At 49.1% G+C, this 24677-nt stretch overlaps 2 protein-coding genes across 2 annotated transcripts in view; one reads left to right on the top strand and one right to left on the bottom strand.

Annotated features, from left to right (window-relative positions):
* Nucleotides 1-19063, top strand: part of LOC107395989 (gamma-aminobutyric acid receptor subunit rho-1) — a 36958-nt gene extending 17895 nt beyond the window's left edge. Inside the window, exons 4-10 of the mRNA XM_015975481.3 lie at nt 7166-7233; nt 7310-7533; nt 7616-7698; nt 8464-8604; nt 8682-8834; nt 13754-13950; nt 14309-19063. Coding sequence (XP_015830967.1) covers nt 7166-7233; nt 7310-7533; nt 7616-7698; nt 8464-8604; nt 8682-8834; nt 13754-13950; nt 14309-14596 — 1154 coding nt within the window. The 3' untranslated portion in view covers nt 14597-19063. The remainder of the gene's footprint in view (nt 1-7165; nt 7234-7309; nt 7534-7615; nt 7699-8463; nt 8605-8681; nt 8835-13753; nt 13951-14308) is intronic.
* serinc1 (serine incorporator 1) lies at nt 18476-24677 on the bottom strand. The gene is made up of 10 exons (XM_015975480.3): nt 24517-24677; nt 23969-24130; nt 21314-21507; nt 21133-21212; nt 20820-20957; nt 20575-20744; nt 20422-20512; nt 19895-20036; nt 19600-19824; nt 18476-19263 (listed from the first exon to the last, which is right to left on the bottom strand). The coding sequence occupies exons 1-10, from the start codon at nt 24553-24555 to the stop codon at nt 19125-19127; spliced, it is 1380 nt and encodes a 459-aa protein (XP_015830966.1). The 5' UTR covers nt 24556-24677; the 3' UTR covers nt 18476-19124.

Genomic DNA, 24677 nt, shown 5'->3' with positions numbered 1-24677 from the left:
CCATAAACGATCTAAAACCAGAGTGAGTTTAGGTGTAGCCTACAGCAGATGGACCCAAAAACTATTTTCACCGATCGGCAGCGAACCTGGTAACCCGACGGCTAGAAACCTTGTTCTGTTGTTGCAACTACAACCCCCGCACGATAGATGTCATTACCTGATCCGTGTTCAATCATCCTCATGTTGTGAATCTGATGGGCTGTCAGGTCCCTGTATGACCGGTGTCAGAGCTCGGTCCGCATTGCCGGCTGTAAGTCGGGCTCGTTCCCAGTGAGAGTTGGACTCCGCCAAGGCTGCCCTTTGTCACTGATTCTGTTCATAACCTTTATGGACAGAATTTCTAGGAGCAGCCAAGGTGTGGAGGACATCCGTTTTGGTGGCCTGAGGATCAGGTCTCTGCTTTTTGCAGATGATGTGGTCCTGTTGGCTTCATCAGAACGTGATCTCCGACTTTCACTGGAGCGGTTCGCAGCCGAGTGTGAAGCAGCTGGGATGAGAATCAGCTCCTCTGCCAAAAGAACGAGATCGCGGATACAAGCGACCAAACTCAGTTTTCTCCTCGGGGTGTCTGGGCTCTCCCTCAAAGATAGGGTGAAAATCTTGGTCATCAGCTGTATAAAACCGGCCAAAGTGCTTCACAGAATTTAAAAACAGTACACAACGTAAAAATGCATAAAGGCTCAAGCTTAAGAACTAACTAAAACAACTCATGCAGAGTCAAAAGCCAAATCACAAAAATAGGTTTTCAAAAGAGATTTAAAACCAGACAGTGAAAAGGTTGGCCTAACGCTCAAAGGCAGCACGCTCCAGAGCCTAGGAGCCGCTACAGAGAAAGCCCTGTCACCCCTGAGCTTGCATTTGTTGTTGGGACTTCCAGAAGCACCCTATCAGCTCACCTCAGAGACCGTGCAGGGGAGTGAAAAACCAGTAGCTCAGAGAGGTCATCTGGAGCAAGGCCATGCAGAGATTTAAAGGCCCATAAAAGCACCTTGTACTGGATTCAAAAACAAACAGGTAGCCAGTGCAGTGAGGCCAGGACAGGAGTAACGCATTGTTTCTGTCCAGTGAACAGCTGTGCAGCAGCATTCTGCACCAACTAAAGGTGCGAGGTGGGATTGTGAAACACCAAGGTACAAAGAATTACAGAAATCAAGTCTTGATGGAATAAAAGCATGAATTTGACAGCAAGGTCTTTACCTTGGCGATCCTTCTTAACTGATAAAAACTAGATTTAGTCACCGCACTGATCTGCCTGTCCAAGACAAGGTCCCCGTCCAGTACAACACGCAGCAAGACTGATGATTCACTGTGGCGAACCCTGAAGGGTAAAGACACGCAGAGACCTACAAATGAAAGTTATTTTCTACTAAATCCATCATTTTCGTAAAGAAACCTGCACAACCAGCTCTGCCATAGAAGCAGGGAACAGTTGCTATGGGTGCTAGGGTTGGGCATCGTTTGATTTTGAATGATTCCAATTCTGATTCCAATTCCTCATTTCATTGGGTGGGGGAGGGGGGACTCGGTGCTGCACACGGACAGCTGGTGTGATCAGCTCTGAAAAGCGTTGATCACAATTTTTAGATCACGTTTATTTTTCACGGAGATCGGCCGCAAATTCCTCTTCCGGTCAGCATTCTAGGAATCAAAACTAGGAATGGAAATAAAAACTTTGAACGATTCCGGGAAAATCACACATCTGGTCCCGGTTCCAATCGATGCTCGATGCCCAGCCCAAATGGGAGCCCAGAAGGCAAAACAGGAAGTAAGTGTGTACAAAGTGATTGGATAAATAACCACATGGAAAACCACACACAAATATTTGTAATTATAACTAGCTATAGTTATAACTAGTTGTAGTTAAATCTACCACAAGTTATAACTATAGCTAGTTATAGTCTTAGTTATAACTAGGACTAGTTATAACTATAGCTAGTTATAATTGTAGTTATAACTAGCTATAGTTTATCTACCACAAGTTATAACTATAGCTAGTTATAGTCTTAGTTATAACTAGGACTAGTTATAACTATAGCTAGTTATAATTGTAGTTATAACTAGCTATAGTTTATCTACCACTAGTTATAACTATAACTAGCCATTGTTATAACTAGTGGTAGATATAACTACAGCTAGTTGTAACTACAGCTAGTTATATCTACAACTATAACTATAGTTAGTTATAACTATAACTAGCTATAGTTATAGTTATAACTAACTATAGTTATAGTTGTAGTTATAACTAGTCCTAGTTATAACTACAACTATAACTAGCTCTAATTATAACTAGTGGTAAATATAACTACAGCTAGTTATAACTATAGCTAGTTATAACTATAACTATAGTTAGTTATAACTATAACTAGCTACTCCTCTTTGAACCGTCACCTTATTGTGGTGGAGGAGTTTGAGTGCCCTAATGATCCTAGGAGCTATGTTGTCTGGGGCACTTAGTGCCCCTGGTAGGGTCTCCCATGACAAATTGGTCTTAGGTGAAGGGTGAGACAAAGAACGGTTCGAAGGATCTTTCATGGCGGTTAAAACGAAGAGTCGGAGTACCTGGCCCGGAGGGTTACCGGGGTCCCACCCTGGAGCCAGGCCTGGGGTTGGGGCCCGTGAGCGAGCGCCTGGTGGCCGGGCTTTCGCCCTTGGGGCCCGGCCGGGCCCAGCCCGAACCGGATACATGGGCTCGTCCAACTGTGGACCCACCACCCGCAGGAGGAACATGAAGGGTCCGGTGCAATGCGAATCGGGTGGCAGACCAAGGCGGGAGCCTTGGCGGTCCAATCCCCGGACAAGAAAACTAGTTTTTGGGACATGGAACGTCACCTCGCTGGCGGGGAAGGAGCCGGAGCTTGTGGCAGAGGTTGAGCGGTACCGGCTAGATATAGTCGGACTCACCTCGACACATTGCATTGGCTCTGGAACCCGAGACCTGGAGAGGGGTTGGACACTCTACTTTGCTGGAGTTGCTCCGGGTGAGAGGCGGAGGGCTGGGGTTGGCTTTTTGTTAGCCCCGAGACTCTCTGCCTGTGTGTTGGGGTTTACCCCGGGGGACAAGAGGGTAGCTTCCTTGCGCCTTCGGGTCGGGGAACGGGTCCTGACTGTTGTTTGTGCTTATGGGCCAAATATCAGTTCAGAGTACCCACCCTTTTTGGAGTCCCTGGGACGAGTGCTAGATAGTGCTCCATCAGGGGACTCCATTGTCCTGCTGGGGGACTTCAATGCTCACGTGGGCAATGACAGCTTGACCTGGAGGGGTGTGATTGGGAGGAACGGCCCACCTAATCTGAACTCGAGTGGAGTTTCGTTATTGGACTTCTGTGCAAGCCGCAGTTTGGCCATAACGAACACCATGTTCGAACATAAGGATGCCCACCGGTACACTTGGTACCAGGGCAGCGTAGGTCACAGGTCGATGATAGATTTTGTAGTCGTATCATCTGACCTGCGGCCGTATGTTTTGGACACCCAAGTGAAGAGAGGGGCGGAGCTGTCAACTGATCACCACCTGGTGGTGAGTTGGATCAGATGGCAAGGGAACATGCCGCGTTGACCTGGCAGACCCGAACGCATAGTGAGGGTCTGCTGGGAACGCCTGGCAGAAGAACCTGTCAAGACGGTCTTCAACTCCCACCTCCGGCAGAGCTTTGACCACGTCCCGAGAGCAGTGGGGGACATTGAGTCCGAGTGGGCCTTGTTCCACTCTGCGATTGTCGAGGCGGCTGTTGCTAGCTGTGGTCGTAAGGTGGCCGGTGCCAGTCGTGGTGGCAACCCCCGTACCCGCTGGTGGACACCAGAGGTTCGGGGAGCCGTCAGGCTGAAGAAGGAGGCCTACAGGGCGTGGCTGGTCTGTGGGTCTCCGGAGGCAGCAGACAGGTACCGGATAGCCAAGCGGGGTACAGCAGTGGCAGTTGCCGAGGCAAAATCTCGGGCGTGGGAGGAGTTTGGTGAGGCCATGGAGAAAGACTATCGATCGGCTCCAAAGAGGTTCTGGCAAACTGTCCGGCGCCTCAGGAGAGGAAGGCAGCAACTCGCTCACACTGTTTACAGTGGGGATGGGGAGCTGCTGACGTCAACTGAGGCTATAGTCGGACGGTGGAAGGAATACTTTGAGGAGCTCCTCAATCCCACCAATGCGCATTCCGAGGAGGAACCAGAGCTGGGAGGCCTGGGGATGGACTGTCCAATCTCGGGGGCAGAAGTTGCTGAGGTAGTCAAACAACTACACAGCGGCGGAGCCCCGGGGGCGGATGAGGTTCGTCCTGGGTATCTCAAGGCTATGGATGTTGTAGGGCTGTCATGGTTGACACGTCTCTACAACATTGCATGGTCATCGGGGGCAGTTCCTAGGGAGTGGCAGACCGGGGTGGTGGTCCCCATCTTTAAGAAGGGTGACCTGAGGGTGTGTTCCAACTATAGGGGGATCACACTCCTCAGCCTCCCTGGAAAGGTCTACGCCAAGGTACTGGAGAGGAGGGTCCGATCAATAGTTGAATCTCAGATAGAGGAGGAGCAATGTGGTTTTCGTCCTGGCCGTGGAACTGTGGACCAGCTCTATACCCTTGCAAGGGTGATGGAGGGGGCATGGGAGTTTGCCCAACCAATCCACATGTGCTTTGTGGATTTGGAGAAGGCTTATGACCGTGTCCCCAGGGGCACCCTGTGGGGGACGCTCCAGGAGTATGGGGTGGGTGGCTTTCTGTTAAGGGCCATTCAGTCCCTTTACCAGAGGAGCGTGAGTTTGGTCCGCATAGCCGGTAGTAAGTCGGACCTGTTCCCAGTGAGGGTTGGACTCCGCCAGGGCTGCCCTTTGTCACCGGTTCTGTTCATCACTTTTATGGACAGAATTTCTAGACGCAGCCGTGGTGTGGAGTGTGTCGAGTTTGGTGGCAGGAGAATCTCGTCTCTGCTTTTTGCGGATGATGTGGTCCTCCTAGCTTCATCCAGCTCTGACCTTCAGCTCTTGCAGGGTAGGTTCGCGGCCGAATGTGAAGCGGCTGGGATGAGGATCAGCACCTCCAAATCTGAGACCATGGTTCTCGACCGGAATAGGGTGGCTTGCCACCTCCGGGTCGGGGGAGAGGTCCTACCTCAAGTGGAGGAGTTTAAGTATCTCGGGGTCTTGTTCACGAGTGAGGGTAGGAGGGATCGGGAGATCGACAGGCGGATTGGTTCGGCGTCTGCAGTGATGCGGACGCTGAGCCGATCTGTCGTGGGGAAGAGGGAGCTGAGCCAGAAAGCCAGGCTCTCGATTTACCGGTCGATCTACGTCCCAATCCTCACCTATGGTCATGAGCTTTGGGTAATGACCGAAAGAACGAGATTGCGGATACAAGCGGCCGAAATGAGTTTCCTCCGTAGGGTGGCCGGGCTCAGCCTTAGAGATAGGGTGAGGAGCTCGGACATTCGGGAGGGACTTGGAGTAGAACCGCTGCTCCTCCGGATCGAAAGGAGCCAGTTGAGGTGGTTTGGGCATCTGGTCAGGATGCCTCCTGGACGCCTCCCCGGGGAGGTGTTTCGGGCATGTCCTGCCGGCAGAAGGCCCCCGGGTCGACCCAGGACACGTTGGAGAGGTTACATCTCCAATCTGGTCCGGGAACGCCTTGGGGTCCTGCCGGAGGAGCTGGTGGAGGTGGCCGGGGAGAGGACGGCCTGGAGCTCCCTAGTTGGGATGCTGCCCCCGCGACCCGGACCCGGATAAGCGGAGGAAGACGAGACGAGACTATAACTAGCTATAGTTATAAGTAGTCCTAGTTGTAACTATAGCTAGTTATAATTGTAGTTATAACTAGCTATAGTTTATCTACCACTAGTTATAACTATAACTAGCCATTGTTATAACTAGTGGTAGATATAACTACAGCTAGTTGTAACTATAGCTAGTTATAATTGTAGTTATAACTAGCTATAGTTTATCTACCACTAGTTATAACTATAACTAGCCATTGTTATAACTAGTGGTAGATATAACTACAGCTAGTTGTAACTATAGCTAGTTATATCTACAACTATAACTATAGTTAGTTATAACTATAACTAGCTATAGTTATAGTTATAACTAGCTCTAATTATAACTAGTGGTAAATATAACTACAGCTAGTTATAACTATAGCTAGTTATAAATACAACTATAACTATAGTTAGTTATAACTATAACTAGCTATAGTTATAAGTAGTCCTAGTTGTAACTATAGCTAGTTATAGTTATAACTAGGACTAGTTATAACTATAACTAGCTATAGTTACAACTAACTATAGTTATAGTTGTAGTTATAACTAGCTATAGTTATAACTAGCTGTAGTTATAACTATAGCTAGTTATAACTACAGCTAGTTATAACTAGCTATAGTTATAACTAGCTATAGTTATAACTAGCTGTAGTTATATTTACCACTAGTTATAATTAGAGCTAGTTATAGTTGTGGTTATAACTAGGACTAGTTATAACTAGTAACCGTAAAAGCCTGAGGTGCACGTCCATTCACTTAAGACAGAAAAGTCGCCCTTCCTGACGTCCCGCCTGTTGCTGGGTTGAAGCAGAGTGACGTCATGCATAAATGTGATTGTGGCGTCTATTTGAACACATATTCAAACTCGCCACCGTAGGCTGAGTCAAGGGGCAGATTGATGACGCGCTGACTGAACCACTGCACAGCGGGTATTTACTATCCAGGAGGACGTAACACAAAACAGCCTCTTACTCAGGTCACTGATGGATTGTCAAACCATACCTCACACACAGTTCCTTGATGTTTAATACGGTCAACAGAAGTCTCTCCCCAAGCTCCTCCCACCATCATGATGCAGGCGCGCACACACATTTATAGCCACTCCCTCGGTGCCACCAATCACCAGTAGCACCAGGTGCAGCACAATTCACACATACACACGCACGCACACACACACACACACACACACACACACACACACACACACACACACACACACACACACACACACACACACACACACACACACACCATGAATGGCTCCTACAAATGTGCGATGTCGCCTCAGAAGATTCTGGAGGTTTCAGAAGGTTCCGTCCTAGAAGGAGCAGCATCAGCAGGTGATGATTAGCATCTGTGTGGTTTTCGAACGGTTTGGCTGTAAACAACAAGTCTGTTGAACTTTGTCTCAGCAGCTGTTTCTTGTCACCAGGACCTGCTGTCCCAGTTGGAGTGGATGTTCAGGTTGAAAGCCTAGATGCTATATCTGAGGTTGATATGGTACGTATTAGAGGCATCTTCATGGAGTCGACGGTGGAGATGTTGTGGTGAAACCATTTTCCTCTCATCCTTTCAGGATTTTACCATGACCCTGTATCTGAGACACTACTGGAAAGATGAGCGTCTGTCCTTTAAGAGCAACACTAACCAGAGCATGACCTTTGATGGCCGTCTAGTGAAGAAAATATGGGTTCCTGACATGTTTTTTGTCCACTCCAAGAAGTCCTTTACTCATGACACAACGACTGACAACGTCATGTTGCGAGTTTACCCCGATGGCAAAGTCCTCTACAGCCTGAGGTATTTCTGCGCTGGTTTTCTTTAACACACTTCCTGACGGAAACCACTTCTGTTGAAGTCAGAGTTGTTCTCGTCTCTGCAGAGTAACGGTGACGGCTATGTGCAACATGGACCTGAGTCGGTTTCCCCTCGACACGCAGACGTGCTCGCTGGAGATCGAGAGCTGTGAGTGATAAAAGCGGTTGGAAATAAAACTGTCGAGCTTTTTGAATCTGTCATCTTTCCCCTGTAAGAGACAGGTTTGGACTATGTTCAGCTGCTTGGGCTTGGGCTGACTTTACACTCAGACATTCTGACTAATGTGAGATGAAAAATTTCAAAACTGTTTGCTGGCAGAGGTGCCATCATGACCTGGTCATGAGTGAAACCTGCTGCAAACCGGTTTCGGAGTGAATCCATATCCATCACTAAGCTGCCGCCACTGGCTGCAGCTCAGTGGGATCCTACGTTCACCACAGACCTTCATGTGGGATCTAAGGAGGCGTTCATGAAGTTGACCTCTGAGGACACGGTTGGACATAAAGGACTGGAGTCAGTCACACACTCGGTGCACCAGACCCCTGCTACAAGTTTATATCTGTCAGTTTAATACATGAACAGAGTTTTCTGAAGATAACTGAAGTCTGTCTGTGCTCCTAAAACCCAAAATATAATCATCTAAAATCAGGAAAACTTAGTTTCTAAGAAATGTACGGAAAACCAAGACTGACAGAAATGTCAACGCGTCGTCTAGTGGCTTCCACTTGGGTCACCACGGTAACCAGCTGAGTGAAAACTAGAAGCTGTGAAAAGGAAATGTTGAAGTGGCTGACTGAAGGCCCTGAACATGTTATTGTGGTGTTTCACCTGTTTCGTGGCATTTCCCGCCCACGTTAAAGACTGGTGGCGTTGTCCTCCCCACGTGTAACGGCTCTCCTTCCTGTTCCTCAGATGCATACACAGATGAAGACCTGATGCTTTACTGGAAAGAAGGAAACAGGTCGTTAAACACAGATGAGAGAATTTCTCTCTCCCAGTTCCTCATCCAGGAGTTCCATACCACCACCAAGCTGGCCTTCTACAGCAGCACAGGTACTGGCGGGACGGGGACAGTTACGCCTCAGTCTGAGCATCGCTAAGCTTCACTCTCACTTTCATCTCCTCTCCAGGCTGGTACAACCGTTTGTACATCAACTTCACTCTGAGACGTCACATCTTCTTCTTCCTGCTGCAGACCTACTTCCCCGCCACGCTGATGGTCATGCTGTCCTGGGTGTCCTTCTGGATCGACCGCAGGGCGGTCCCGGCCAGGGTGCCTCTGGGTTAGAAGACAGTTTCATCCTGTTTGTTGGAACATGTGGGCTGATTTAGGGGTCAGAGGAGACGCGTGAGCTGAAATGGGCTTGATTCAAACAGCAGAGGAAGCATGGACGTAATTTGGGGGGGGGGGGGGGGGGGAGACATGTCCCCCCCACTTTTTCCAAAGTGAAGTTTTGACCCCTGCACTTTTTACCATCCAAAAACAATATTACGCTATATTAAATTGACACTGGATGAGCTCTAGGACCAAGCGGAAAACAACCGTTTGTGTTGAAGCCTGTTTCCCATTAGAGCATACTGTAAAGATACACCCCCCCCACCCCCCACCCACCCCCGTGTCCCCCCGACTTCTAAAGTGAAAATTATGTCCATGAGAGGAAGTACTGCTACAGTTAGCAGCCATAGCAGCAAGGCTGTTTGGCCACCCCGACCCCTGGAAGCTTTACTCATACTCATTCATTCGTGTTTAGAAAGACAGAAAATTGGATTCTTTTATTGTTGAAATTTCATGGCATTGGTCACTGAAACCTTTTCCACGTTTTCACACCATCAGATGAAAACAGAGTGTCTGTGTCCTACAGCGGGACTAAAGTGCCACTTAAACCCCGTCCCATAGAAACACAACAGGTCATCTCTCATGGGCTTTCTGCTTCTGTTGTCTGCTGGATTTCTTCAGCAGTTATTTCCTGTGTTGAGCTTCTTTGTGCAACAAGCGCCCCCTGGTGGCGGGATTATTTTTAGCATCAGCAGGGCAACACTGAGGCAGGGTTAGAACAATGAATACACACACACACACACACACACACACACACACACACACACACACACACACACACACACAGTGCTGGAGTGAACTGCTCCACCTGCACCCACTTTCCCCTGATTAGGGAACCAGCCCATCAGGGCTCTGGTGGCTTCCTTTAAAAAGCTCACCAGGGCAGGTGCCGCTTTGGCCCAATCCCAATACTCGCACTTCCACACTTGCGTCCTTCAATTGCGTGATCCCGACCTGGGGTGAGGGTGCGTAGGGCAGGGATCCTCAACTACAATGGTCCGAGGGCCACGCAAAAAAAAAAAAACCCAGAGGCAAGAGGTCTGGACCGGGGGGGTGGGGTGGTGCTGATGCAGGAATGTCGGACCGGGGGGGTACTGCTGTTTGGATCGCTGGCTGTCGTCGTCGTCTTCCTCCGCTTATCCGGGTCCGGGTCACGGGGGCAGCATCCCAACTAGGGAGCTCCAAACCGTCCTCTCCCAAGCCACCTCCACCAGCTCCTCCGGCAGGACCCCAAGGCGTTCCCGGACCAGAATGGAGATGTAACCTCTCCAACGTGTCCTGGGTCGACCCGGGGGTCTCCTGCCGGCAAGACATGCCCGAAACACCTCCCCAGGGAGGCGTCCAGGAGGCATCCTGACCAGATGCCCAAACCACCTCAACTGGCTCCTTTTGATCTGGAGGAGCAGCGGTTCTACTCCGAGTCCCTCCCAAATGTCCGAGCTCCTCACCCTATCTCTAAGGCTGAGCCCGGCCACCCTACGGAGGAAACTCGTTTCGGCTGGTCCACAGTTCCACGGCCAGGACCAAAACCACATTGCTCCTCCTCTATCTGAGATTCAACTATCGGTCGGACCCTCCTCTCCAGTACCTTGGAGTAGACCTTTCCAGGGAGGCTGAGGAGTGTGATCCCCCTATAGTTGGAACACACCCTCAGGTCACCCTTCTTAAAGATGGGGACCACCGCCCCGGTCTGCCACTCCACAGGAACTGCCCCCGATAACCACGCAATGTTGCAGAGATGTGTCAACCATGACAGCCCTACAACATCCATAGCCTTGAGATACCCAGGACGAACCTCATCCGCCCCCGGGGCTCCGCCACTGTGTAGTTGTTTGACTACCTCAGCAACTTCTGCCCCCGAGATCGGACAGTCCATCCCCAGGCCTCCCGGCTCTGGTTCCTCCTCGGAATGCACGTAGGTGGGATTGAGGAGCTCCTCAAAGTATTCCTTCCACCGTCCGACTATAGCCCCAGTTGATGTCAGCAGCTCCCCATCCCCACTGTAAACAGTGTCAGCGAGTTGCTGCCTCCCTCTCCTGAGGCGCTGGACAGTTTGCCAGAATCTCTCTGGAGCCGATTGATAGTCTTTCTCCATGGCCTCACCAAACTCCTCCCACGCCCGAGATTTTGCCTCGGCAACTGCCACTGCTGCACCCTGCTTGGCTATCCGGTACTTGTCTGCTGCCTCCGGAGACCCACAGACCAGCCACGCCCTGTAGGCCTCCGTCTGGTGTCCACCAGCGGGTACGGGGGTTGCCACCACGACTGGCACCGGCCACCTTGTGTCCACAGCTAGCAACAGCCGCCTCAACAATCGCAGAGTGGAACAAGGCCCACTCGGACTCAATGTCCCCCACTGCTCTCGGGACGTGGTCAAAGCTCTGCCGGAGGTGGGAGTTGAAGACCGTCTTGACAGGTTCTTCTGCCAGGCGTTTCCAGCAGACCCTCACTATGCGTTTGGGTCTGCCAGGTCTACGCGGCATGTTCCCTTGCCATCTGATCCAACTCACCACCAGGTGGTGATCAGTTGACAGCTCCGCTCCTCTCTTCACTCAGGTGTCCAAAACATACGGCTGCAGGTCAGATGATACGACTACAAAGTCTATCATCGACCTGTGACCTAGGCTGCCCTGGTACCAAGTGTACCGGTGGGCATCCTTATGTTCGAACATGGTGTTCGTTATGGCCAAACTGCGGCTTGCACAGAAGTCCAATAACGAAACTCCACTCGAGTTCAGATCAGGCGGGCCGTTCCTCCCAATCACACCCCTCCAGGTCAAGCTGTCATTGCCCACGTGAGCATTGAAGTCCCCCAGCAGGACAATGGAGTCCCCTGATGGAGCACTATCCAGCACTCGTCCCAGGGACTCCAAAAAGGGTGGGTACTCTGAACTGATATTTGGCCTGTTAGGTATTTGCATTTTCCCATCCAGGGTTACCTGAAGGGAACGCTCACCATGCAGGGGTTTTATCATCAAGCTGATCAATTTAACCCATACTAATCTTATTAACAATAAACCATTTAGACTTTGCAAAGTGGAGAGAGAGAGATAAAATGATACACAAGAGTCGGTGGTCTCTTTGCTCTCGTCGGACAAAAGCCCTCTCAAGAGTATTTATTAAAAGACACACAAAAATGATAAAACGCACACACATTTAGGGAGACAAGCATGTGCTGGCACAGGGCGTTCTTCCTGATAAGCCAGGACTGGGAAGATGCAAGGTCAAACGCCCGTCTGTTGCCAGGGAAGAATGGGCTGGATGTAACTTTCGTTTAAAATCATACACAATGTGTCCATAATTTATCCAACATAAGCACAAACAACAGTCAGGACCCGTTCCCCGACCTGAAGGCGCAGGGAAGCTACCCTCTCGTCCCCCGGGGTAAACCCCAACACACAGGCAGAGAGTCTTGGGGCTAACAAAAAGCCAACCCCAGCCCTCCGCCTCTCACCCAGAGCAACTCCAGCAAAGGAGAGTGTCCAACCCCTCTCAAGGACTTGGGCTCCAGAGCCAATGCTATGTGTCGAGGTGAGTCCGACTACATCTAGCCGATACCGCTCCTGCTCCTTCCCCGCCAGCGTGATGACGTTCCATGTCCCAAAAACCAGTTTCCTTGTCTGGGGATCGGACCGCCAAGGCTCCCGCCTTGGTCTGCCACCCGATCCACATTGCACCGGATCCTTCATGTTCCCCCTGGGGGTGGTGGGTCCACAGGATGAGCCCATGTATCTGGTTTGGGCTGAGCCCGGCCGGGCCCCATGGGCGAAACCCGGCCACCAGGTGCTCGCTCACGGGCCCCAACCCCAGGCCTGGCTCCAGGGTGGGACCCTGGTGACCCTCAGGGCCGGGTACTCCGACTCTTTGTTTTTACGTCCATGAAAGATCTTCTGAATCTTGGTCTGAGGGCCACTCAAAAAAAAGACCCAGAGGCAGGAGGTCTGGACCGGTGCTGATGCAGGAATGTTGGACCGGGGGGGTACTGCTGTTTGGATCGCTGGCTGTAATACACAGAACCTGTTGAGGACCACTGGCGTAGGGTGTCCCGATTCTCAAATGCGGAAGTTGATCACGCCCCTTTTTGCACCCTTGAGCCACACTTCACCCAAGTCTTCCTCGATGCGGCCTCTGGCTCAAGTGTATTACCCACAATCCATTGCTTTGGGAAAAAAGGCTCAAGTGCCTTTTCTGAAAACATGTATTTTCTAACGCAAGTGTTCGTTTTAGGATGATTAGCTGATAACAAAGCAGCTATGAATTTAAATTTATTTCAAATAACGGTTAGGTTGTTTGTTTGAAAGTTGTTAATAAAGTTTGGGTTTTTTTAAGTATCACAGCGACCTGCATCCCGGCGTGCGTTGATGACACGATGCTTCTCGTCTCAATTCTGTAATTATTTGCACACTTGCGTACCGCGCCATCGAAGCCCTACTGCACACTTTCTCCAAGTGCACTTTGCTGAAGACCGCAGGGCACAGTGCAAGTAATGAGATTGGGCCTAAGAAGGGTGGAGGAGCTCGGGTCTTCTCCGTCCACCCACGGGTAGTGCATCATTTTCCTCTGTCGCTCACTCTTCTTCCTGGAGCAAATGAAGAGCACATGGAGAAGTGCATAAAGGAGGAGTGTACATCAGAGGAACAGCTGGCCTGGGATAGATCCATACTGGCCAATGGCCATCTTTAGTTCTAACACACAACATGGCAGCACCCAGATTGACAATGTTGATTCTTCACTTTTTACTGCGAGTTAGTGAATAAAGAACATTTGGCTCTCCATCTCTTTGGGCACGCCCTGCCCTTGTTGGTGCTGTCTAGGTGTTTAGCTGTTCTTGTTGTCCACCTAACTTAACCTTTCTACCTGTGTCAGGTATAACCACGGTGTTAACCATGTCCACCATCATCACTGGCGTCAACGCCTCCATGCCCAGGGTCTCGTACATCAAAGCTGTGGACATTTACCTGTGGGCCAGTTTCGTCTTTGTCTTCCTGTCAGTCATCGAATATGCTGCTGTCAACTACCTGTCAACTCTGCAGGAACGCAAGGAGAGAAAACTACGGGAGAAGGTCAGGGCCGCCATGCTGATTCACTCTAGGTTACTTGGGCTTGTATCGCTGAGCCAAATCGTTAGAGAATGACAAAAGTGCTAGTTTTCACATAGTTTGCTGCTTTTTATTGAACTTTTTCTCTGGCGTTAAGGTCTGGGATGTTTCCTAGACCTGGACCCACCATGTTTGATTATTGATCTACCCAGTTCTGATTTTATCCTTCTGGCCCGGTGCTCCATCATGCATGGTTCATCATCAAACTGTTCCTAGGTTGTAGGAGGCAAGGCAGCTCCTTCCCACCCACATCATTACCTGGACCATCAGTGTTCTAGCGTTGAACTGGTTTCTAAATAAACTGTGCTCCTCCTCCCTGCAGCTGGCTTGTACTTGTGGAATGGCGTATCCTGGCATGCTGTCAGCCAGCTACAGTGAAGTAGACGCCAACACCACCGGGAACTATGGGATGCCCGAGGGAAATGGAGTAAGAAGGGAGAGGATGCTGATTGAGCTTGCAATGGAGACTGACCAGATGACGGGCCGCGTGAACTCTACAACCTACAGCAACGTCTGGATCGACACACACGCTATTGACAAGTACTCCCGGGTCATCTTTCCTGCATCTTACATCCTCTTCAACATTGTCTACTGGTCCATCTATTCCTAAAGGAGACTCATCTCTGAAGGCTTCTGGCTGATGATAACGAGTTAAACATCTGCCTCCAACAGATGCTCTCATTGTAGAGCTGACTGATTCCAGCTTCAAGCTTCTGTGTCCTCAAATGAAAAACAAAGATTAGTAATCAAATTGTTTGTGGAAAAATTGGATTTGAGCAGAAAATCATGTCCCAGGATCAGAGCCTGGTGGGACCCCTACAGGACCTGAAGACTAGAGAAGTGAAGAAACCAATCCAATCATTTCAGCCACCTGTTCAGGAGACGTTATAACGATGAAGACAGTGTGTTACAAACAAATGACGTGGCCCTCTGTGAAGTTTCATAAAGGTTCTCGTTTGCAGTAAAGCCAGACTCAGAAATCTGACAAAGGGAAGTGGGCGTGTCCACTCCAGAGCAGCTGACTGTAGACATAGCAGCGGTTTACGGGCTCAGATCTGAATGTTTCTGTCTGTTAGCAAACCAAATGCTAACCTTAAGTGTTAGCACTAGTCACGTGACTTCTGTAACCAACTCCAAACAGGAAACTACCGTTACTGAAGAGAACTAGAACTAATCCAGGAGTGTGTGTGTGTCCCTTTAATATCCCTAATTGTGATGTTACTTTGTGAGTTTTGTCCCACCTCATGAAGCATCTCAGATCATCCGTGTTCGGTTGTACATCCATGTACCGTGTGTGTGTGTGTAGTGTGTAGTCATTGTGTGCGTTTATGACGCAGTGAAAAAAACGCTCGCTTTTCGGTAAATTTCTGCTTTTAAAGAAACCGTTTCTGCTGTTTATTTTTTCATATGATGAAATCTTTTATTTTGAAAGTTTTATGATCATGTGAGGATTTCTACTTTTATAGACTGGGATTTTCACTGTACTGAAGACTGCAGCATCACTTTTGTACTTCATATCTCCACCTATACCTACACCTCCAACAATAAAAGATGAACCTGAACAAGCTATGGGACGTCCTTCTCTGTCCTGGTTGTGAAGAAGGTGAATCCGTCCTTTATCAGCGCGATGGGGGACATCAGATGATAAAATAAGGCTACAGTTGTGGTCAGAAGTGTACATACACTTGTAAAAAATATAATATAATGGCTCTACTGAGTGTCCCGTTATTTCTAAAACTCTGATTTTTCTCTGATAGAGTGATTGGAACAGATACTTCTTTGTCACAAAAAACATTCATGAAGTTTGGTTCTTTAATGTCTTTATTATGGGTTAACAGAGAAAAGTGATCACATTTGCTGGGTCACAAATATACATACAGCAGTGCTAATATTTGGTTACATGTCCCTTAGCCATTTTCACTTAAATTGGGCGCTTTTGGTAGCCATCCACAAGCTTCTGGCAAGCTTCTGGTTGAATCTTTGACCACTCCTCTTGACAGAATTGGTGAAGTTCAGTTAAATTTGATGGCTTTCTGACATGGACTTGTTTCTTCAGCACTGTCCACATGTTTTCAATGGGGTTTAAGTCAGGACTTTGGGAAGGCCATTCTAAAACCCTTATTCTAGCCTGATTTAGCCATTCCTTTACCACTTTTGATGTGTGTTTGGGGTCATTGTCCTGTTGGAAGACCCAACTGCGCCCAAGACCCAACCTTCGTGCTGATAATTTGAGGTTATGTTGAAGAATGTGAAGGTAATCCTCCTTCTTCATTATCCCATTTACTCTCTGTAAAGCACCAGTTCCATTGGCAGCAAAACAGCCCCACAGCATAATATTCCCACCACCATGCTTGACTGTAGGCATGGTGTTCTTGGGGTTAAAGGCCTCACCTTTTCTCCTCCAAACATATTGCTGGGCATTGTGGCCAAAAAGCTCGATTTTTGTTTCGTCTGACCACAGAACTTTCCTCCAGAAGGTCTTATCTTTGTCCATGTGATCAGCAGCAAACTTCAGTCGAGCCTTAAGGTGCCGCTTTTGGAGCAAGGGCTTCCTTCTTGCACGGCAGCCTCTCAGTCCATGGAGATGCACAACACGTTTGACTGTGGTCAATGACACCTGTGTTCCAGCAGCTTCTAATTCTTGGCAGATCTGCTTTTTGGTGATTCTTGGTTCACTCTTTACCCTCCTGACCAATTTTCTCTCAGCAGCAGGTGATAGCTTGCGTTTTCTTCCTGATGTTGGCAGTGATGAAACAGTGCCATGCACCTTATACTTACAAACAATTGTTTGCACTGTTGCTCTTGGGACCTGCAGCTGCTTTGAAATGGCCCCAAGTGACTTTCCTGACTTGTTCAAGTCAATAATTCACTTTTTCAGATCCATGCTGAGCTCCTTTGACTTTCCCATTGTAGCGTTTGTGGGCGTTTGTATCCAATGAGCCCTATTTACCTGGCCTAAGAGAAGTCACCTGCTGTAGTCACTCATAATCACTCACAATAAGTTAAGAGGCCATGCTATGAAGCTCAGTTCACTGACACGTTTCTAAGTCACCTAAATTGCTAGTTCATGTTGCTGTATGTATATTTGTGACCCAGCAAATGTGATCACTTTTCTCTGTTAACCCATAATAAAGACATTAAAGAACCAAACTTCATGAATGTTTTTGTGACAAAGAAGTATCTGTTCCAATCACTCTATCAGAGAAAAATCAGAGTTTTAGAAATAACGGGACACTCAGTAGAGCCATTATATTATATTTTTTACAAGTGTATGTAAACTTCTGACCACAACTGTAAGTGGTTGAATGTCAGGTCTCTGTCCAGATCAGACGTTCTCTAAACCCCAGGTCCCGGCTTTCATGGATGACCTGACCATCTACATCAGTGGTGGCTGTCTGGCCCCTTCAGGGATCAGAGAGGATCCTTTTGTGTCAGACTAGCTAGAGCCCTAGGAACGGTGGAGGACACTCTGGAGCCCTGGTTTCATCACTGACAGAGAAGCTCATGGAAAGTTCTTTGATGGCTGAGATACTGCAACGGTCCAGTCACATGAATGGAAGAGCTGGCGCTCCCAGGAAACTTCAAGGCATGGATCTAGCTACCAGTATGGGGTCCTGCCCGGGCTGCTGATCTCCGCTGTTATTTTACAAAGTTCCAAAATCCAGAGGGAGAACCTTCAGCTGACCTCTGTAGGGGCCTTGGCCCAACAGCACTGTACTGTAGGAACAGACCAACAAGCTCCCGCTCACCTCTTACAACCTGATCTCTAGAGCTAGAGTGCAACTTCAGAGACTCGGCATGCACCAAGTCTCCTCGGTGGGCAGGGGAGTAGAGCGAGAGTCCAGGCCGAGGCGGAGTCACGGTGGGGTCTGGCAGCAGGAGCAGAGCTGGGTTCCCAGGAAACCATGCTCTGTCAAAGCTCAGAGAAAAAGTCTATCAACTGATTCAGGGAGAGATCTGGGCTGAGGTGAACGAAGACCACCATAGTACAGCGGCCATGCACCAGCAAGAGGCCTGGATGATTTGGGATTAACCGCCGTCATGTGGAGACCTGGTGGTGGGGACCGGCAAGACTCGTTGGACTCGAGTGCAGCAGAAACTCCTGAAAGTGTGCTCCAGATTTAACTAAACATCTGCAAGCTGCTCCTCCTACAAACGTCAAAGCTGGGCTGTAAAACCATGGACATGTGCTTCAACACGACCTCCATGCAGCACCACCGTGAAGGAGGATGTTCTCTATAGCGCCTCACACAGAACGTCCAAGCACAACCAACAGGACGAAAAACGGGAGAAAAATACAACAGGAACCTGAGAAAGACGGTTGAGTTGGAGCCAGAACAGGCAGATCCCGCTGGAGGACAGACGCCAGAGCTAGCCTCGTTAACAGCTAGCCTCATCCAGACTTACTCCTACGTCTCAGCAGTAGTACAAACCAGTCACCAGGCCAGGACGACACCAGTGAGATCCCAGTACAGAAACACAGCACAGCTGTTTTCTCACTTCTTTATTTAAATTAGCACATTTTGGTCAAAAAGCAAACACGTCTGATGCGTTTAGGCTAAAATCTACAAAGCAACATCTCCACAGAGCCTTCCGCCATGTTTAATGTTCACACGAAGGAAATGTTAAAGCAGAGAAACTCTTGTTGAGGTGAGGGTCTAAAGAAGAGGAGACAGAAACAGCACAACACTGCCGAGGGCCAGAGTTTCACAATAAAAGCTTCTGTTGCACAAACAGCGTTTCCACAGCAACGTCAAGCTTCAAATAAGAGCTACTGCTACCTGCCAGTCAGGCGGGGGGCATGCACGTTCCCAAGATACGAGTAAATAAAACATTCACCAGATATTTACAGCTTATGAGCACAAAGAAGCAGAAGAGCAGGACGGCGGGTTAGCGACGACGGGAAACTAAAACATGCATTCTGGTTTTTTATGAGTCACCTACGGCCATCCAACACACACACACACACACACACACACACACACACACACACACACACACACACACACACACACACACACACACACACACACACACACACACACACACACACACACACACACACACACAAACACAGCTACAGTAACCGACGCTAGCTAGATGCCATCAGCTGTGATGGAACACACAGACGAGGCGCTTCAGTCAAAGTCTCTGTTGACCAGAACCAGAGGAGCCACGAGGGTCCAGACGTAGAGGCCGATGCAGATCCAGCTGGAGGAGATCTTCACCCACACAGACGGCCACTTGCTGGTCATGGACTGGTAGGTGGAGTCAGGGCTGCAGAGACACATCAGCAGGACACGTCACGGCCGTATTACATACATAAATCATCAGTGGGCCGATACCGCCGTTAACCAATGTGTCAGAAACAAAACCACGATCCCTGCAGGTTCAGTCGTGCTGATGGGCGAAACCAACACCAGAGGATTACTAATAACGTGATTTTGACACGCTTAACGAGTTAGGCATTTCATTCATTCATTTCTTTAATGACACATTTAAATAACTAAGGCTTTGTTTATTCTCCGTGGGAAACGCGCCCCAGTGAGGTCGTTCAGGGTCGTCGGGTTTGTGGAGGCGGGCCGTGTGTGTGTGTGTGTGTGTGTGACCCACCTGTACCAGTTGGTGAGAGTCATCATGATGTAGAGAGAAGCCAGGAACAGCATGAAGTGGAAAAACGAGTAGGAGTAGGTGACGCCGTCCTTCTCGTTGTCCACCGCTCGGTTCAGACCGCCGTCCTCCTCAAAGCTCTCGGTCGGAGGTCCGTCCTCGATCAGAGCGGACTCGTCGCTGGTCAGGGTCAGCTTGTTCACCTGCGTGTTGGACGAGTTACGGATGCTGCGGGGCAGAGGCAACCCTTTAATAGCAGCCTGTAGGGGCGGGGCTTAAACACACAGGAGGAGCTTACCTGGAGTACAGGACACACATGAGGAAGAGAATCAATCCCACAATTCCTTGAGCATCCCACCACTGAACCACATGTTCTGGATCAGCAGGTCTGGTGCTGTTCAGCCCGATGATACCCAGAAGGCTCGGGTTACACTTCCTGTCTGTGAAAGCAGAAGAAGCTGGCGTTGGTTCCGTTTAGAACGGGTTCTAGCAGGACGCCTGCTTGGGTCTCATTCATCTCAACGTGGTGGCGGTCTCCATGATGGGTCTGCACCAGGGACACGCCTATGTTCTGACGCTGGTGCTGCTCCGGTTCCTGCTGGGTCACAGCTTTAAGAGACTCGGGACAAACCAGCCTCCACCGAACTGAGCTAGTTCCTGTCCCTGTGGGACGCGTCTCTTCTACAGGACTCCCACAGGGACCCACACAAACAGAACCAGGACCAGGATGTACCGTGTAACTAGCATCGCTGAACTAAAGCCAACACCGGCAGACATGAAGCGGACCGTGTGATGTAACGCCGAGTGAACGTGGCGTCGGCTCACCTGGCTCGTTAGTCATGGCCGACCAGGTCAGGTACATGGTGTAAAGGGTCACCAGGGAGGACTGCAGCAGGCCGGAGCGGGGCTGGGACTCCTGAACAGAACATCATCAGCAGCTGGATCCAGATGTGAGACGGAACCAGGGAGGGTTCTTACCTGAATCTGTGGCAGGATGGAGAGGACAGAGGCGGCCGTGCAGAGGAGCAGGTTGATGCTGATGAAGACCTTGTTCTCCGTGCAGCCATCAGAGTGGGTGTAGTAGACGTAGAACATGATCAGAGACACCAGGGACAGCACGTAGTTGAGCGTGGTGACGGACAGCAGAGCTGTGGACACATCAGCATCTAGAAGGTTAGCCGGTTCCTTCAGACGGTCAGGGAACCTTACCCACTCTCACACACCTGCATACCAGCAGCGCGAGTTTCCCTCCTCCATCTTCTCCACCCAGGACTCGTTCCAGGAGTGAGCAAAGTCGATGAGCAACACCAGCTGGATGAGGATGAAGCAGAAGGCTCCAGCCATCCCAACATAGAACCAAACTGGGAGACAAAGTGAATGAGGTTCATCCATTCATCGTTAACATGAAGGCTAAAGTCTAGGAGCCGGCTCCGTTCTGCTGCTAACCCTGGACTCTGACGTCAACCTGAGGTCTGCTTGTTTGATTCTGACCTGATGAGTCTGAACTACACGACTCTGGTGGACGGGGACAGTTACCGGTAGTGAAAGGTCCCTCTGAAATGAAGAACGATCCGATGGTGATGGCAGCAGCAGCAGCGAACTTGAAGAACCAGAACCTGAAACAAAGCAGAGTGGTTGACCTTCTGCTGGCGACCCACAGATTAAACGCGTCTCCTCTGAGTAGACTCTCGCTGGAACGGATTCAACGGGGGCTTACCCGTTATGCAGAGCGGCTCGAGGGTCCTGGCTGCTCTTGACTTTGATCATGATCAGAGAGAACAGGAGGAAGAACATGGCCATACCAAAGCACACCCTGTACACGGCCTTGTAGCCGACCAGCACGTCACAGTTCACATGGCCCTCCACGCCAGGGATGGAGGAACCCATCCCACCTTCACAGAAGCCTGGAATCTACAGCACATGGAACAGGAAGTGGGACCTGGCAGGACCCTCAGCTGATGACATCATCACCACAGCATAGCTGAACCCTAGATCCTCGTGTCTGACTGAAGGAAACTAAAACCGGACGTTTGTTTACTCGGTCTAACCACTTAAGTTTAGCTTGAACTTCTGTATGGTGCCATCAGGGTTGCTAGGCAACAGAACGGCTAGACCATCCAAAGTCACAGCTACTCTCCTCCGCTGTAGGTACTAGGGATGCACCGATCAGGTTTTTTGCTGCCGATCACCGATACCGATCACCGATACCGATCACCGATACCGATCACGTGGATTGGCCAGAAATGTTCTACAACATTAGAATGAGTGCTACAAACTACATAATCTGGGAATAAAGGAAATGTAACCTAATCTAAAATGGTCTGTATTAGGGTTGTCACGGTGTGAAAATGTAACCTCACGGTTATTGTGACCAAAATTACCACGGTTTTTGGTATTATCGCGGTATTTTTTTTTTAAACGTGTTTCATTTTCACACAACTAAATAAACCCTGTATGTCAGGAAAATATCGTCCTCAGTTTGTGTCTAAATTTAGCCTAAAATGTGTTATTTTGTAATTATGTTGTTTATTTGTTTACATATTTACCCTTTAGTCTTTAAAATACCAATATTTGCCCATAACTTCTTATTTTTTGTCTGTTTGATGTCATCATTTTAAAAGTATTAGATCAGATGATACTCAGTACTCGAGTAGCCTTCTAATCAGATACTTTTTTACCCTTACTTGAGTAATAAACCCTATATCAGGAAAATATTGTCCTCGGTTTGTGTCCTTCCAGTGAGCTTTGCAGATGTGGGAAAATGTCATCAGGCAGTAATCGTTGTTAAATTCATAATTATTCTCGGAGAGAGACCAACTCTTATCGGCCCCTGGGAACCCCGTAATGCATAGCGTCATTTTATTAGTTTAGTTTATTTCAAACAAAGAAAACATACATTTTTTTAAAAAAATACCACAAACAGAAAAAATACATATCATCCCTTCTTCTGTGTTTGAAAAGGAGTAGGCTGAAGTGGAAACTTATATGTCCCTACCCCTTTATACAAGTAATTTTTACTTGTTTACTAAATCTAACACAAAACCGACATTAAAACAAACAAAATGGTACAAGTCACCAAACATGGCGGTGTCCGCGACACGGTTTATATGCAGGTAGCGGCGCTGCGGCTGCTTTATATAGCGACTCGTTGCATTCTCCCTCAACCCAAATCCTCGGATCACGCATTTTAGCTAAAACGCTAACGTTAGCTTGCCTTGCGTTGACTGTAGAGTTGTGGGTGATGGTCACGCAGATGTGTCATGAGATTTGAAGCGTTGCTGCCTTTCACAGACACTTTTTCTGCTCGTGCTGCAAACAGGATAGCCGTCTTCTATCAGCTGTCCCTCGGCATTCTTCAAATATCCAAAAGATGCCCGTACTTCCCACTTTGTCTTCTTAGAGGGATAATAAATGTCCTCCTGAGCGCTGCCGTCTCCTCCTTTGGCCATTATTTCAGCTTTAGCTTCAAGAAAGTTTTGGTTGTAAACAACAAAGTGCGCATGTGCCGCCGGCAACTTCAGCAGATGATACGGTGGCTGGTAAGGGTCACCGCGCCTACACCGCAGCCACGCTAATCCACCGAGATAATATATGTTTTTAAAAAAAACAAGACGGTTATTATTATTGTCAACTTTTTTACCAGGTTTACCGCTACAGTGGTTACCGTGACAACCCTACCTGATCGGTCTGATTTGATCTATTTTGAAAACTCTGATCAAAACCGATAGGGGCCGATTGGGATCAAATGCCGATCCATCGGTGCATCCCTAGTAGGTACCAGACATGCTCAGGGTCAGGGGTCGTGACATCACACCACGGAAACGCCACTCAAACTAAGCATTAGCATCAAAATCGGTATCATCACCTCTTCTGTCTGTATAAGTGCTGAATTCTTCTCTAGACTTCATTTGTTCTTGAACGGTTATTTACAACGATGCACGCGGACCCCAGAAACACATTTGCCCACGTGAGTAAATGATAACTTTACTTGTTTATGGGGTTTAGTATTTATTGGACCGGGTAAAGATGGACTTCTATGTAAAAGTCGTCCATGAAAAGCTACAACCAGAGAAGATCTGGCAACCCGAGCACATCACACGCCAATGTTACTCCCACATGTCGGGTCCAACACAAACCTACAGCCTGCAGTGTGATGTCATCAACAGACACGTGCAGATCTGGTACAGCGGTTGATGTGGACCCGGCCTACGTGGACCAGGACGTAAGCTGAGTCTAATACAGCATGAACCATCCAGGGTGGAAATCTCGGCGCTGCTCATCATGATCTGACATCATGACCCCATAGAGATAAAAATGTCTGTTTTTATTGGAGTCTTTAGAAGAGAAGCACCAGGGCTGTGGAGTGTTGTACCTTCTTCAGCTGGCCCTCCATCCCAGGCATCAGCATGATGCAGGCCAGGGCCACTCCCAGCAGCAGGAAGCAGGCGTAGATGAGCCGAGTCACCGTGGAGTTGTTTCCGCTGGGGCAGCAGCGGCACAGCAGACAGGGGGCGCTGCCGCACAGGCACGGGATCTGGCGACACAAACACCGCTTAGCGGGGCTAACCTGTCCGCCATGCTGCTGCTGGACGTGTTTACAACAACACCACTGATGTTACATGTTCGCGTCATACAGAGCTGCCCACGTAAACACCACGCGCTAGCGTTTACGTCACTAGTTAGATCAAAAGGCAGCGGTTCTAATATTCTAAACGACTCTGGTGATTACAAAGGCCGTTCGACGCCACAAGCAGACGTAACAAACACTTTAGAGCCTCTCCTGTAAATGCGTGGCTTCTTAAATCTGAATGCGTCACAAACAAACGCAGCTCTGGGAGGCTAACGGCGTGTAGCGACGCGCTAAAACCACATCAATCCGCAGCCACGGCGCGATTATCGGTGCTTTAAAACAAAACTCACCCAACTGGCCATGGAACACAGTCCCAGAACAGCCCCCATGGCAGTGTTTGTTCCTCCCGAGTCCGACCAGACGGTGGATGTTGTCCTAGAAGATGGAGATGCTCCAGATCGGCTTCTTCTTCTGAAACAAGAACCGCTCCGCGTAGCTTAAGCTTTCGGAT

The sequence above is a fragment of the Nothobranchius furzeri genome, chromosome 3 (assembly GCF_043380555.1).
Source record: "Nothobranchius furzeri strain GRZ-AD chromosome 3, NfurGRZ-RIMD1, whole genome shotgun sequence".
Lineage (NCBI taxonomy): Eukaryota > Metazoa > Chordata > Actinopteri > Cyprinodontiformes > Nothobranchiidae > Nothobranchius > Nothobranchius furzeri.
This window is presented reverse-complemented; position numbering and strand designations above follow the sequence as displayed.